The sequence below is a fragment of the Sceloporus occidentalis genome, unplaced genomic scaffold (assembly GCF_023333645.1).
Source record: "Sceloporus occidentalis isolate IW3139 unplaced genomic scaffold, rSceOcc1.0.p SCAF_5, whole genome shotgun sequence".
NCBI classification, from domain to species: Eukaryota; Metazoa; Chordata; class Lepidosauria; order Squamata; family Phrynosomatidae; genus Sceloporus; species Sceloporus occidentalis.
Genome location: NW_028316985.1, coordinates 166,715,294 through 166,729,860, shown reverse-complemented (window position 1 = coordinate 166,729,860; position 14,567 = coordinate 166,715,294). Strand labels below are relative to the sequence as shown.

Below are 14,567 nucleotides of genomic sequence, written 5' to 3'. Positions count from 1 at the left end.
GGAAACAGAGCTGATTTGGTATGACTGTTTTCCAGGGAGATGGGAGAGAATACAGTGGAATGGGGCATTAGGTCAAGTGAGGTAGGCCATTGACAAGACAAGGGAGGGAAGGAACTGAAAGGGTCTGAGGATATGGCTGAAGCATTCACTTTATTTTTGACATTTGTATTATTTATGTAATTGCAGTTGCACTGGTGTGTCCATGTATCTGTTATTCATTGCAAATATTTTGATTCTGCTATTTGTAAAACCAACCTTGTTTTTGCTTTTTGAAAGCAATCCCAGAGTATAGTTTTTAGTTAGACAGAACTTCTGTGTGTAGTTATAGCTGCATGCTATTTTATCACTTACTCGCCTCTTCCAGCAGTTGAAGTTGTTCTGACATAGGTATAGAGACGTTGGCTGGCATTATTGTTTCAGCTTTCAGTGTCTCCTTTAAAAACACATATCTTTTGTATATTTGAAGAGCAACAGCAACCCGCCTTTTTCCTAATTAAAATTAAGACTTTGTTCATGAGGGCCAGAATGATGTTGGTGTCACATATACTGTATGTTCTTTCTATGTGTGGTGGTGTTTTTCTGGTTAGCAAAACTCAATGAATGTAACCATTTCATAGAGATTGAAATCACAAAGTAGAGGCATTGAACAATTGGATTTATCTGCCTGTTGACTGACTATTCAACAATTGATTGAATGGGTCAAACAACAGGATTCCAGCCTACAGCTGTACATTCTTGAACAGCACATAACTATTAATAAGTGTCTTAAATATACCACTTTATTCACTTAGATTTTAGAAATCCATGGAACCCTCTATAGCTGCTCCCAGACTGTGGAACTCCCTTTCATGGGAGGTTCTATTCCATTCTGTCTTTCCACCAGCAGATGAAGACATTTTTATATATGTTGGTGTTTGAATTTTAACTATGTAATTTCAGCATGTGAAGTGGTTTTAGTGTTTTAGCTGTTTTGGTCATGTGTTTAATAGTGCTGACATTTCATTCATTTTAACTTTTGTAAATTATTGTTTTGGTTGGATCTTTTTTTTTTTTTAATGCTTTCAAGTATTTATATATTGCTTTTCAGGTGTAACTACCCACCTCAATATTACAGTACAAATATAGTAATATTAACACAACATGGCAATAAAAATTCATGTTAGGAAAACTTTTGCCTGTAAGATCAGGCTAAAAAAATGAATACCAAAAATCCCAAAACTAAAATAAAAAACCCATCTACCCCAAGCAGACACATGGGGAAATACAGAATACCAGTTGCATAATGTCAGTACTCAGCAGAAAAGTGGTTTAGTGTGTAATTATGATAGTGTAGGTTTACGCAAAGCAAACACAATGAAGGATCGCATAAGACTTCATAAGTTTAACACTAAGGCAGCTTTCTCCACCATTGCCCATGCTGTATGTACCATCTTAGTCCTGTCAGTGTGTTTTAGAAGGCTGTTTAAAAGCTAATAACTAATATTTCCTATGGAAGGCACTGGAGGAATATGATAAAAATGTGAATATGCCTGTCTTTACACTAAGAGCCTACTTCATTGGACTTAAACTGTCAGAGCAGCCCAGCCAAAATGTCTACTTATGATCTCAAATCTTGCACCTGCAAGAAACATAGGGGTCATACAAGTTGTTTTTGATTTTTTTAAAAATTAAGTTTTAGAGATTTCAATTATGTCTTCCTGTTAAAACATTTATTTGAATATTCAAAGTAGCAAAAAGAAGCTAAAATATATGTGAGGGAAGGGTACAGAGAAACAATTTATTCTTAATCACTGCTGACACCCATATCAAATAAGCAAACTTATATTCCAACGTTACATTTTAAAAAAATCATTATTAATGAGTTTTCAGGAAATTTTTGCAATTCATAAATCAAAAGAATTACAGCTAATGCTTCTTTCCCTATTTCAATTTTGAACTATATGATTATTCTTTTCGTTGTTGCTTCATTGATCACAATCTTCACAGTATAGAAAGTAGGAAGCACAGGACAAGGCTCTCTTGTATTTAGTTTTCTTTCTTTCTGTTGCACACAGAGAGGCATGTTATTATCTTGGGATCAGTCTTCAAGATCCAATCCTTTCCACAAATGTCCCATTATAAAGAGTGTAGCCTGTTGATATGGTGAAACTCAGCTGGCAAAATTCACTATTTTGTATTTTCTTCACCATTGGGGTCTTTAAAATACCAGAACACAGCGAATACTGAAACATGAGAAAATAGTTTAAGAATGTTGATTAACTCTGTTCTCCATAATAAGGATAATAGGATAGATCTAGACCATAATTCCACCAGACTGGCTGAAAACAACAGGACTTACATTAGAAAGAAAGAATAAAAGAAAGGAGTAATTTACAGCAGCAACAAATGATATAGATCTTAGCCTGTGACTGTTCAATTAGTTTTACCACTTTAAAATGTAGAGACCCACTAAGTTAGGCAGAGATTGCTCAGACTGCCTGAAGTAGACAGCTTTCTGGCAGATCTCATTGGATCAGACTTCTGCAAAAGCACTGGTATAATTCTCTTATTGCTGCCAACAGTATAAGAAGATAAGGTGTATGGCCTTCCTCATTAAACACAATGAAGAAAGGAAACTGGGCAGTTGTCCACATCTGATACAGGGACTAAGCAAAAACAGGTACAAAGTGCCTCCAAAGGACCTCAGGGATCCTTTTACATTATGCAGTTATAGCCCAATTATGATCCTTTAACTGCTATGGCCCTGTCTTATGGGGTTTGTACTCTAGGAAAGGGATTTAGAATTTGCAAACCACCTAAGAGTAGTAGTTTGACTGTTGGAGAATGACTCTGGAAGCTGGAGTTTGAATTCCTGCTCAGCCATTGGAGCCAGCTGGTGTTCCTTGGCAAGACACACACTCTCAGCCACAGAAGGAGGGAAAAGCAAAACCCCTCTGAACAAATTGTCCCAAGAAAATCCGATGATAGGGTTGCCATAAGATGGAAATGACTTCAAGGTACACAACAAAAATCTATACTAGTAAATTAAAGCATTGCACAGAAGTGATACTTCATTTGGAGAAAAGATGCCTAAAATATTAAAACCAGGTTTTCAGAGAACCCTGCTGAAGAGAGATTTTAGACCAGTATATTAGGTTTTGGACCACTCTTGCTCACATTCAGCTGTGCAAAGACAGTGATGGTTGGGGGCTTCCATGCCAGCAGGGTGGAGAACCTGTTCTGGGTTGTAGTCTGAATTGTAAATGAGGTGTCCAAGGTGCTGAACTCTATCCCCCAAACAGGTTTAGTATCCTGCATAGCATCTTGAAACTTCAGATGAAAAGTGAGAGTACATTCCCCACTTCGCTAACATGGAGATTACTAGCTGCTATTATAGGAATGATGGCTAGTGAAAAAGAGGAAACATTTACCTTTCTCCTTTATGGAGCAGTTCAAACCCTTGATTGATTTGATTAAAAGGCAGAACATGGGTAATCAGTGGATCCAGAACAAACTTTTTCTCCATGAATTCCGAAACCAATTTAGGAATATCATGTTTGCTTTTCAGGCCCGAAAATAAGATTGCTCATGATTAAGATAGGACACACATTTGCTGGTTAAAGCTCTGACAAACCCACAGATTTCTATACTGAAGCCTGCTTGCATATTTTTATCAGAAGGCACATGTTGGCTCTATTCCTAGGGTTGTTGGGAATTTCAGTCCAACAACACCTGAAGTTGTATTTTGTGCTATCCAATACCACTGGAATGCTCCTTCTCACTCTCCCCATCTTTTACCACAAATTTTATAGCAATGACACACATCAAGCTTCCCATAAGCATAAAATTGTAATAAATCCTTTCAAGAGCCAGTTGCTGGTTGTTGTTAGGGCCATACCTCCAAATACAGTGCCTTTCCAAGTGCGTCCTGTGAAGATAAGTGCAGGAGAAAAAGTAATCTCAGCTGCTGAAGGAGGTGCTCCCACAACCACGCTTGTGCCATAGTTCAGGTTGCAAGAAGCCAAGGCTGCAATCTAAGGGGAAACCCAAAGTCACACACCAGTTGAAGGAAAATATCTGAGATGTCCTACTATAAAAACCTCTTCTCTTATAATTTTCTGTATAATTTTCTGTTCAGATTATAAGATAGACTTTGGGGCAAAACAGACTGCCCTAATAGAGTGGCTCAGCACTGCCCCTGGGAGCGCAGTATCGGGCCCATGGCAACCTCACGCCATGGACCAGATCCAGCACTTTGCCAGCCCAAACAAGACCAGCAAAATGCTGGTCTTACTTAAAATGGCAAAAAGCCACCTTTGCAGCCACAGTGGTGACTTTTCAGAGATTCTTTGGTGCAGTGCGTCTAATGCTGCGCTGAAGAAGGGGTGTGACACCACCTGTTGTTTGGTTGGGTGGGCTGCAGGATGCTGGCATCAAGGAGGAATTGGGGTGCCTGGTGTCTGATCACTACGCCCCCACTTCACCCACTGCCAGTCCTTTTGGCCAGTCTGTACAGCCCTGCATCTCCCCATATGAACCTGCTAGAGCCCTAAGATCTTCCGGAGAAGGCCTTCTTTCGGTCCCACAACCATCACAGACTCACTTGGTGAGGACATGAGAGACAGCTGATTCAGTGGCTGCTCCCACCCTCCTGAATTCCCCACTGCAGGATGCTAGGATGGCATCCTCCCTGCTTTTCTTTTGCCAGCAAGCAAACATATTTTTAATCAGTCAGGCTTTTAAATATATAATCATGTCATGACAGTGTGGCTTTTATATGAGGTTTGTATTTTAAGTATATTTTTAACTTTTGTATGACTTAATGTTAATTTTATACTGTCTTAACTAGATGATTTTAATTGGTTTACAATTCGTATTGTATAGTTTTAAAATGTTTTTTTTATCTTATTAGCCACATTGGGGCCCTTTCTGGGAGAAAGGCAGCATAAAAATGAAATAAATAAAATAAAAGGATATGGAGCAGTGCAGGAAGTGAGCTAATACACTGCTTATTCAATATTGTAGTGAATAATGAGAATGGATTACTTATAGAATATTGGAGTGACTAATGGGAATAAATTAAACAATCTCTAATTTCAGTTTCCAGAATCCCTGACCACTGGCCTTGCTGTCTGGGGCTTTGCTGGTACAGAATTTGGAGAAAAAGAGGAATAAGTGAAATAAAAGAAGTATTTCAGCCCATCCCCATTCAGGCTGATCATACAATATACTTCATGCACATACCATGGTATCAGGGCGCCCAATCACTTCAAATGAATAGTCCACACCATCCCCATCAGTCATGTCCAGCACCACTTCATTGATGGGCTTCTTGTAATCCAGAGGGCTGATGCACTCAGTGGCTCCCAGCTCTTTAGCCAGAGGAAATTTATTCTTGTTGATGTCAATCCCAATGATCCGTGATGCTCCAGCTGCTTTACAGCCCATGACCACAGAGAGGCCAACTCCTCCCAGACCAAAAACAGCACAGGAAGAACCAGGCTTCACCTGCATCAGATTCAACATAATAAGAACTGACCTGGAGATTCTTAGGCGGGATACAGACGGGCAAAAAGGGGTGTATTCATGACGTCATGAAGGTAGAGCCTTCAGACGGCCCTTACCTGAATGCCGTCATGAACACGCCGCCCGCACGCCCCAAGCGGGAAGAGGCGGCATTAAAAAGGTGCTGCTTTTCTCCGCTTCTTTTTGATTTGCGGCGTACGTGCGCAGCTCCGTATGTAAGCTGCTGCACCGGTACGTCAGAATTGCTACGCCGCAAATATAAGTTGCCCGTTTAAAAGCTCCGTGTCAGCTGCGTCGCATAATGGGTCGGGGTCCGGGACATGCGTGGTTTGCAGTCAGGCTTTAATTGCAGCGTCCGCTGCCATGCAGCTGTGGAAGCTGCAGCACAGCTGCGGCGCATTTTAAGACTTGTAACCCTAACCCTAGAGACACTTGTGCGCATGCGTTGCTAGAATCGCGGGAAGTTGTAAGTTTTGCCGGCGGATGTTTTGGTTGTAGAAAGTGATAAGGGAAAGTTTGGAATTTAAAGTGACCCCCTACACACATTCCTGCGCCATTTTCACCTGGAAACGGGCACAGTTCTGCTGCTTCTGGCACAGCTGTGCGGTGGCTCCCCTTTGCCACCAGGCAGGATGGCTCAGCCATCCACAAGCACCCCGAAAAAAGGCAGGGGGACGTCTTGGTCTCATGCGGAGACGGCTGACCTTATAGCTATATGGTCCCAGCCAAACATTCTGCAAAAATTGGAGCAGTCCTACCTGAATGCTGACACATATCGAGAAGTGGAAGAAGCCATGAGAGCTGCTGCACCAGTACACTAGAATTGCTACGCCGCTAATTTAAGTTGCCCATTTAAAAGCTCCGTGTCTGCTGCGTCGCATAATGAGTTGGGGTCTTGGAACATGCGCAGTTTGCAGTCAGGCTTTAATTGCAGCGTCCGCTGCCATGCAGGTGTGGAAGCTGCAGCACAGCTGCAGCGCACTTTAAGACTCGTAACCCTAACCCTAACCCTAACCCTAGAGCAACATATACGCATGCGCTGCTTGGAAAGTTTGGACTTTAAAGTGCACCCCTACACACATTCCTGTGCCATTTTCACCTAACAATAAAAAACCCCTAAAACTGTAAATATTTACATATGTACAAGGGAGGTGATGGGGGATGGCAGGGGGACAGCGGTGGCAGCGGCGACAGCTGTGGCTGTGCATTGCAGATTCAGGAGGAGCGCGGGGACCAAAGGAGAGGAGGCATCTATGATGCTGGTGACACTGGCAAAGTGCAAGCGGACAAGGATGCCAACACCAGCTGATCACCAGCTGGCAGGAGACCACCATTGTTCTTGGGCAGAGCGGGGGAAAAAGTTTTAAAGGGGCTTGGGCACTTTAAATGTGCCCATAGGCTTTCTGCCGCCGCTGCTTAGCGCTGCAGCTGCGCAGCTGCGCACCCGCCAGCCGGCAAAGGAAAAAAAAAGCCCCGTTTTTGGCCGCCCGTGCGGAAGCTGCCCCTTTCTTTGCGACGTCCTCCGAGGTGGCGGTATAGAAGCTACGGGTCCGAAACGGACCCAGGTGAGGCGTCTTCACTGCCCCCCGTGTGGAAGCCCCGACACCTGAAGCACGTCCCCGGGGCGGGCGGTCTGGAGGCTCCGTATTCAGCAGAATACACCTCCAAGACGTCTTCCCCTGCCCATCTGTATCCCGCCTTAGTAATATGAAGTTACATTATTACAATGTTGTTGTTGTTAATTGATTTGAAACAGTTTATAGACTTTCTGAGCAATAAGAAATCTGTTGCTATAAGTAATCTTAGTGGGAGTATTTAGTTGGATCTGTAATGGTAGAATATTTTTTCTCTTTGTTGTTTTCTTTTTATTGGTTGTTTTTCACTGGTTTTAATTTTATTTATAAATTAATTAATTTTTTACATTTTTGTACGTGGTAAATTTGAGCTATAAGTGTGTTTTTAATGTTATTAAAATGTAATATAATTAATGTTATCAATGTAAGCCACCTTGAGTCCTGGTGTGGGAAAAGTCAGGGAATAATAATAATAATAACCATCACCACCTGTCATACACACAGGGGTTGTTTTTTTTGGCAGACAGAAATAGCAGAAATAAAATTGTGTCCTGCTTTTGGGGTAATGTAGAATCATTCTGTACCACAAATACTCCTGTGGGCATGAAACACACTCTAATGCTCACTGGAGTCAGAAAATATCCTAGATTAAGGCACTCATGGGAAGTTTTTAAAAAAATAAAATAAAATGCCTTGATAAGGATTAATCTAACTAATTGACAAATAAGCATGATGTACAGTTCATAATACTCCTGCTCCAAACTAGAGTAGATTCATTGGTGTGTGTTTTTACCCATTCAACAGTTCACTCAACAGGTCTACTCTAGTTGGGAGTTGCTTTTGCTGAGCATCTTCAAGTCATTTCCAATTTATGTTGACCCTAAAACAAACCTATCATGGGGTTTTCTTGGCAAGTTTCTTCAGAGGAGATTTACCATTGTCATCTTCTGAAGCTGAGAGAGTGTGACTAGCCCAAGGTCACCCATTGGGTTACCCTGGCTGAGCATGGATTTGAAACCTGGTCTCCCAACACTTAAACCACTACACAATGCTGATGCTTTCTAGTTGGGACTAATCAATGGGAATTAGCCTAAAATCTTCATTATCGAACTTCAAAATGTGACAAATTCCTCATGCTGCAAGTCAAATACTTTGCAGGGCTTACCTTTGCAGTTTTGAGGGCAGCTCCATAGCCAGTAGAAAATCCACAGCCTATCAGGCATACTTTCTCGGGTGGAGCTGCAGGATCAATTTTGGCCACTGAATCCTCATGTAGCACAGTGTATTCAGAAAAAGTGCTGGTGCCAACAAAATTGTGAACTGGTTTCCCTTTGCAAGAGAATCTGCTCGTGCCATCATACATTACTCCCTTAATATCAAAAAAGCTTTAAAACATGGAAAAGGAAATCAGATTCTTTGGATTAATTTTTAACAAGCCCAAGAAAGGTTGCAGTTCTAGTAAAGTAATAGTATGTCCTAATACTGCTGCAAAAAATATGAAAAACTCACTCAGTCTTTTCACACAGGTTGCCTTCAGGATGCTTGCAAGGTCTGCATTTCCCACATTGTGGAAGACAAAGTGGAATGACTTTGTCTCCTGTGAATTGCAAAAAGAATATAGTGAACCTGAAGGTTCTAGACTGATTAATAGCAGAGAGTGTCCACAGCCAAAAGCCTGTCCAAAGTGTTGCAAAAAAGTGAAATCTCTTGCAACAGAAAACCTCATTTCTTATTGGTTGGAACTTCTAAGAAAAGCATTTTTTTTCCACATGGACTTCTCCATCCAGCAGGGAAGGGGGAGAGGGCAAAGGAAGCTGGATAGGCAATTTAGCCAATAAAAATAAAGTTAGATCTCTTACAACAGAGATGCATTTATTATATTGGGTCACTGGTATCTGCTGGGGTTTGGTTCCAGGACCCCCGTGGATACCAAAATCCATGGATGCTCAAGTCCCATTAAATATCACGAGACAATGAAATGGTTCCCCTGATATAAAATGACAACATCAAGGTTCACTTTTTGGAATTAATGTATTTTTGAATATTTTCAAGCTATGGATGGTTGAATCTATGAATAAAGAAGCCAGAATCTACATGATTTTTTGTTGCTGCTTTGTTGCATGCCCATTTCTAATCTCTCCCATGTTGCTAGGTTGGAGGGCATAATGTATAGAGAGTGCCCAGTTGAACCTGTGTGGTTGGCTGCTAGAAAATCTTGTATTGATTTTTACCTGATATCATAGCAGTTTTATACTACAGTGGACCCTTGTTATACGTTGGGATTTGGTTCCAAGATCCCCCGTGTATAACAAAATCCATGTATGCTCAAGTCCCATTAAATATAATGACATAGCAAAATGGTGTCCCTTATAAAAAATGGAAAATCAAGGTTTGATATTTGAAATTTATACTATTTTGAACATTTTCAAACCATGTATGCTTGAATCCGTGTATAAAAAATCTGTGTAGAAGAAGGACCGACTGTACCTTAACTGCCTTGGCTGCATTTTATAAGATCCTATAATTTGTGGTTTGGGAAGCCACTAGAGCAATGGTTTGTAACCATTAGTTCTCTAGATGTTTTAGGCTTCAGCTCATAGAATCTCTGAGCATTTGCCAAACTGGTTGGGATTTCTGGACAATGAAGTCCAAAATATCTGAAGGACCAAAGGCTGAGAACCACTTTTCTAGAGTTCTATGGCATTTGCCAAACTGGCTGGGACTGCCCTATCCTAGTTTAATTTGGTCATTTTGTACGTCTGTTGATATTCTCTCGTTGCACTTTGTGTGTTTTGACATACCTGGTTTCACAATGGTAACTCCTTCCCCAACACTCTCCACAACACCACACCCTTCATGGCCAGGAATAACGGGGAGGTTCGCTTTTATTGAACCACTGAGTATATGGTCATCTGTGCGACAGATTCCAGTAGCCAACATCTGCAATAAAGATGAAAGATTGCTACAGACAATTGCTTCCCATATAGTAATTTAATGCACTTATTTAACATTTAAGGAATGTCTTTATATTGCCTTGCAATATCAGTTCTGATACTGATTTACAAAGGAAAGGATTAAATACAATCACATATAAAAATACAGGCCATTACCTACATAGTTCAGCCACTCCTGGCCCGACCCCACCCCAATCCTGTTGGAAAACTCATTCACCCATATTCTGAATGCTGGAAGAATGAAACTGTTGTGTTCTCATGATGGCTACTTTGTCACAATTTGGACACTATTGCCACAAAAATACATCCTCCCTCAACCTATTTCCCTGGGCATCAGCTACATAGGGAGAAGGAAGTGCATTCTGCCAGTGACTGGAGAATGGGGTGAATGACATTTCTGTCAGGTTTGGTGAGGTTGGGCAAGAAGTTACTTAGGAGTTTATCACACTGGGGCTAATTTCAACAGTAAAGAGAGATTAAAGCATATTTAAAACATCCCTCAAATAAAGCGAAAATGGCAAGTAATTGCACAAATGATTATTACATGCAATTACGCAAAAAAATGATAGCGGAAAATGCATTGTCACTGAAATCCTGAAAGTAAAAAGATGCATGTTAATGCTTCTTTGTGACCACTTTAATGGCCGGTTCTGTGCGACGTCGTATGAAACCGTTTTGCGTAGTTATGTGATTTTTCCAGGATATTCACAGGATAAAATCCCAATCTCCTTTGTGTGAGAAACTCCTTAGTTAAGTATACTTTACCCAATGGAGGATACTGGCCATTATCTCAACCATAAAAAACTTGAATGAAAAGTAAAATGAAAAATACAAAAAAATTAATCTAGAACTCCCTCTTTTCTATCTCTTAGCAGGGATAGGGCAACACAACCGAAAATCCACTTCCGCCGTTACTGTCTACCTCATCTAAGGCAACTGGATCACCTGGAAAAGGTTATCAAGAAGTGACTGCAGACTGGCTGAGCAGGTGCTACTTCAGGGACCTAGGGCACAATCCAGGGGGGCTTTGCAGGTAAGGCCGAGCTCATTGCAAAAGGCAGAGGAGAGGAGAGATAGGGGTCATCATGCTCTTCCTATAGTCTTAAGCAAAAGTAAACTGCTACAGCCTCTTCTAGCTTGTGTGCTCTTCTTCATTCATAACTTTTGCCATCTTGATCACATTCTGACATTGCTTGGCCACATGCGTCCCAGTTTCACCTATGAAATACTTGAAGGAGCTCATGTAACCTAACTGATAAGCACTCTCATATTAATTATACTGGACTCACCCCAATGCATCTATGTCAACCTCCTACAATGGCAAGAATTGTATGTTGGTAATAATAAAATATCTGCCATATCCTTGCTCTGCTCCATCTCAAATAATACGTCTAAAATTTCCTTGTGGAGAGGAAATGATTTTCAAACCATTTTATGGCGGGATACAGACCTTCCAAAAAGGGCAGTCCGCCGGCGCCTCTTTTTCTGCCGGAGGGAAGCTGCAGCAGATAAACCACGCGGTTTCCTGCTGGCAAAAAAAGAACCCGCAAAAAGTGGCTTCTTTTTCTGGCACACTTGTGATGTCAATGGTGCACTCGTGATGTCACAAGTGCACCACGACGTACGGACACTATGCGTCTGTCGTGTCAAAATGGCGGCACCTGTGTGTACAGGGTGCTGCCATTTTGACGTACAGATTATGTACTAGGCTTAGGGAGCGTCTGCATGGTGCGTGCCAGAGGGCTATCTCAGAAGAAGGCCATAAAATTCTGTCCAGGTGGCATCCTGCCCCGTAACTGAGGGCAATAGTTTAGTGTAGAAGACTTGAGGGGTATGCAAGTAGAAAACTGTCCCAATTCTCAGTCTTTCCAGCTTGAGACAGAGGATCCCAAAGGGCAGCTGCCTCAAGCTGTCTAATGGTAAAGCCAAGTTGAGTTGCATGAATGTGTGTGAATACAGATAATGTGCACTAATCCAGTTTAGGTTTCTCTCCTTTACCTTAACACGAACTTCATGTGCTTTTGGCGGGGCTACTTCTATTTCTTCAATGCTAAATGGTTTCTTAGTTTCCCAGACTATGGCTGCTTTACATTTGATGACCTGTGAAAATAATAGGAGATGAGACAGTATTTATATTAATACCTACCAGACATGAAATAAGACATTCTTGCTTTCTTCCTTTTCGAATTCTCATGGTAGTTTATCACGTGGCTTACTCTCATAATGTTCAGTAGGAATTGCTTGCAAGGCCAGAGCTTAAACTAATTTCTGTTTTAGATTTTAGATTTTGATCGCTGGAATAGCGGTATAGAAATAAAATTTTATTATTATTATTATTATTATTATTATTATTATTATTTTGAACTTTATCAAAAGAGGCTTCCAAATGAAATCACAGCAGGATATTAGCATCTGTGCCCATACCTTATCACCCAACACCATATCTGTACATTAGCTGCTTCATCTTCCACCCATTCCTTGAACATTCCTGTTCATTGATGGGCAAAACCTGTCAATGCTTCCCAGTCATGATGCTTTTCCACTATTGATTCATGTGTGATAAGTTCCTCCCATTGTAGTTCTGATATATAGGCAGCCACATAGTACGAGTGGATGTGATTATGCTCCTCTCTCTTTTCCCTCCGCCTCACTATTCCCAAGCTTGCTGTTTTCTTTTTTCCTTGAATTTCTCTTGTTTCTCCCCCTCTCCACTTAATTGTTGTCTACATAAATGAAAACATTTTTTTTTTAAAAAAAATACTGTCTCTAAGGCATGCTGAAAAGGACATAGGGCAGGAAGGCAAATAAAGAAGGAGATGATGATGTGAATATATTCAAAACACATTCAAAGCATACAGAATTTTATCCCGGTTTATCCCAAGTCTATTCACATTGATTATTCACATTGCTAATGATGCAAATCTTTTTTTAAAACACGGAAAAATACCCGAGCTTGATTATCCTGGACTAAGTGGGGTGTTTTGGCAGCTCTCTACAAAACTTAATCAGATGCATACAAAATGTATCTGAACAATAAAGATCCAGCCTAGATTCAACCCAGATTATTTCCACTGTCTGAATAACCTCTTAGTTGCTTGGTGTAATAAAATCCCATGACTTCCATAGGCACTCAGCCACAACAGTCAATGGGCATGCTAGATGACCGATTATGAGAATCTAACCCTCCTAGAATAAGCTTTCCAAATTCTGAAACAAAAACAGAGGGGCCTAAAGGGGTGGCCTCATACTGTCCCTGTGTGCACTGGAACAGGGCTGAAGCAACTGTACACCACTCCCCCAATCAGGCCTTTTTGTGCTGTGAAAAGGGCACCTTTGCTACTGCGGTGGCATTTTTTGAGCATTCATTTGCTGTGGAGTGTCTAAATTCTGCACCGCAGAAATGCTGAAATGCTGTCTGCCATCTGGTTGGGTGGGTGGCATGATGCCAGCTTGGGGGTGGAGTTGGGGCATGCAGCGTGTGGACACCACACCCCCACACCACCCTGAAACCAGCACTTTTTGCCAGTCTGTACTGGCAGTACGTTTGTTTAGACTTGCACCCCAAACAAGCTACTCACAATTTACTACTGGCAAGGACTTTCCTCTCACCTGCAATCTGAAAAGATTTAGCTCAGTGTACCTTCATCTACTTGTACAGATAAAGACTGCATACCTGAGCAAGAGAGCAACCATCACTACAGAAGCAACAATCTTAAAATCTTAGACAAACCTTAACGTAGTTATGTATGAAATAAACATAAGCATGTGTTTCAGCTGGTCATGTGCTCTTGTTGGCTCCAGCATCTGTGGAATATTTTTTCCAGATTGTTTTTTCCAACTAGTTCTTTTTGGGAGGAGGACTGCATTTCTCTACACTCAATGTTATTACAGGGTCATTTGTAAACACAAATATGTCCTTTATTTCTCTTATTTTGTATCCCTTTGCATAGCTTCCACAGGCATATACACAAATATCTCTTTACATTTTGAGGGCAATAAATCTTTCCTGTTTGGCTACAGATTCTGTTGAGAGAAAGCAGTCCTGCATGATAAGAATGTCACCTCTTCAGAGCAGGAAATTCTGGTACCGGCAGGTTCTGTGGTGGATTTTGCCAACATTTCTACTTCAAGAAAGTTTTTGCTTCTGGCCAAAGTGCAATACAGCTATTTCTATTTGTATGATTAGGTGCCAGTTTTTTATTTGCACATACCCAGAGAGAGAAAGAGAAAGATAGAATGAGGGAGAGAGAGATCTGGAATCAAAAGGCAATATTAAAGGAAACCATCGACTTACTTTCCCTGCAGTGCTCATGGTTCTAGGCTTTGCAATCTATCAGCCTTTCTGTATGGTTTTAATTCTTCCAGTCTGCCTTCCTAGATGTACCAAAATGTCTCTTTTAAAGTAGTTGCAAAGATGTGACCTGTTTTTCAACTAAGTCCAGTATTTACCAAGTCCCACCTATTACCAATTTGTTTCTTCTAGTTTCATTGTATGTAAGGATTAGAATTCAGTTGGGTGGGTGTTTTGATTTCA

The 14,567-nt window shown here is 41.1% G+C and overlaps 1 protein-coding gene across 2 annotated transcripts; it reads right to left on the bottom strand.

Annotated features, from left to right (window-relative positions):
• Positions 1-2,100: 2,100 nt before the first annotated feature.
• Positions 2,101-14,345, bottom strand: LOC149313117 (alcohol dehydrogenase 1A-like). Of its 2 annotated transcripts, none has more exons than XM_089527098.1 (9): positions 14,328-14,345; positions 12,032-12,133; positions 9,881-10,019; positions 8,589-8,676; positions 8,245-8,464; positions 5,224-5,487; positions 3,878-4,013; positions 3,411-3,564; positions 2,101-2,222 (listed from the first exon to the last, which is right to left on the bottom strand). In XM_089527098.1, exons 1-9 carry the CDS (start codon positions 14,343-14,345, stop codon positions 2,198-2,200), a joined length of 1,146 nt encoding a protein of 381 aa, XP_089383224.1. In that variant the 3' UTR covers positions 2,101-2,197. The 2 variants fall into 2 exon arrangements, with proteins under 2 accessions (XP_089383224.1, XP_089383225.1); XM_089527099.1 differs by having other exon boundaries at positions 3,893-4,013.
• Between the last annotated feature and the right edge of the window lie 222 nt (positions 14,346-14,567).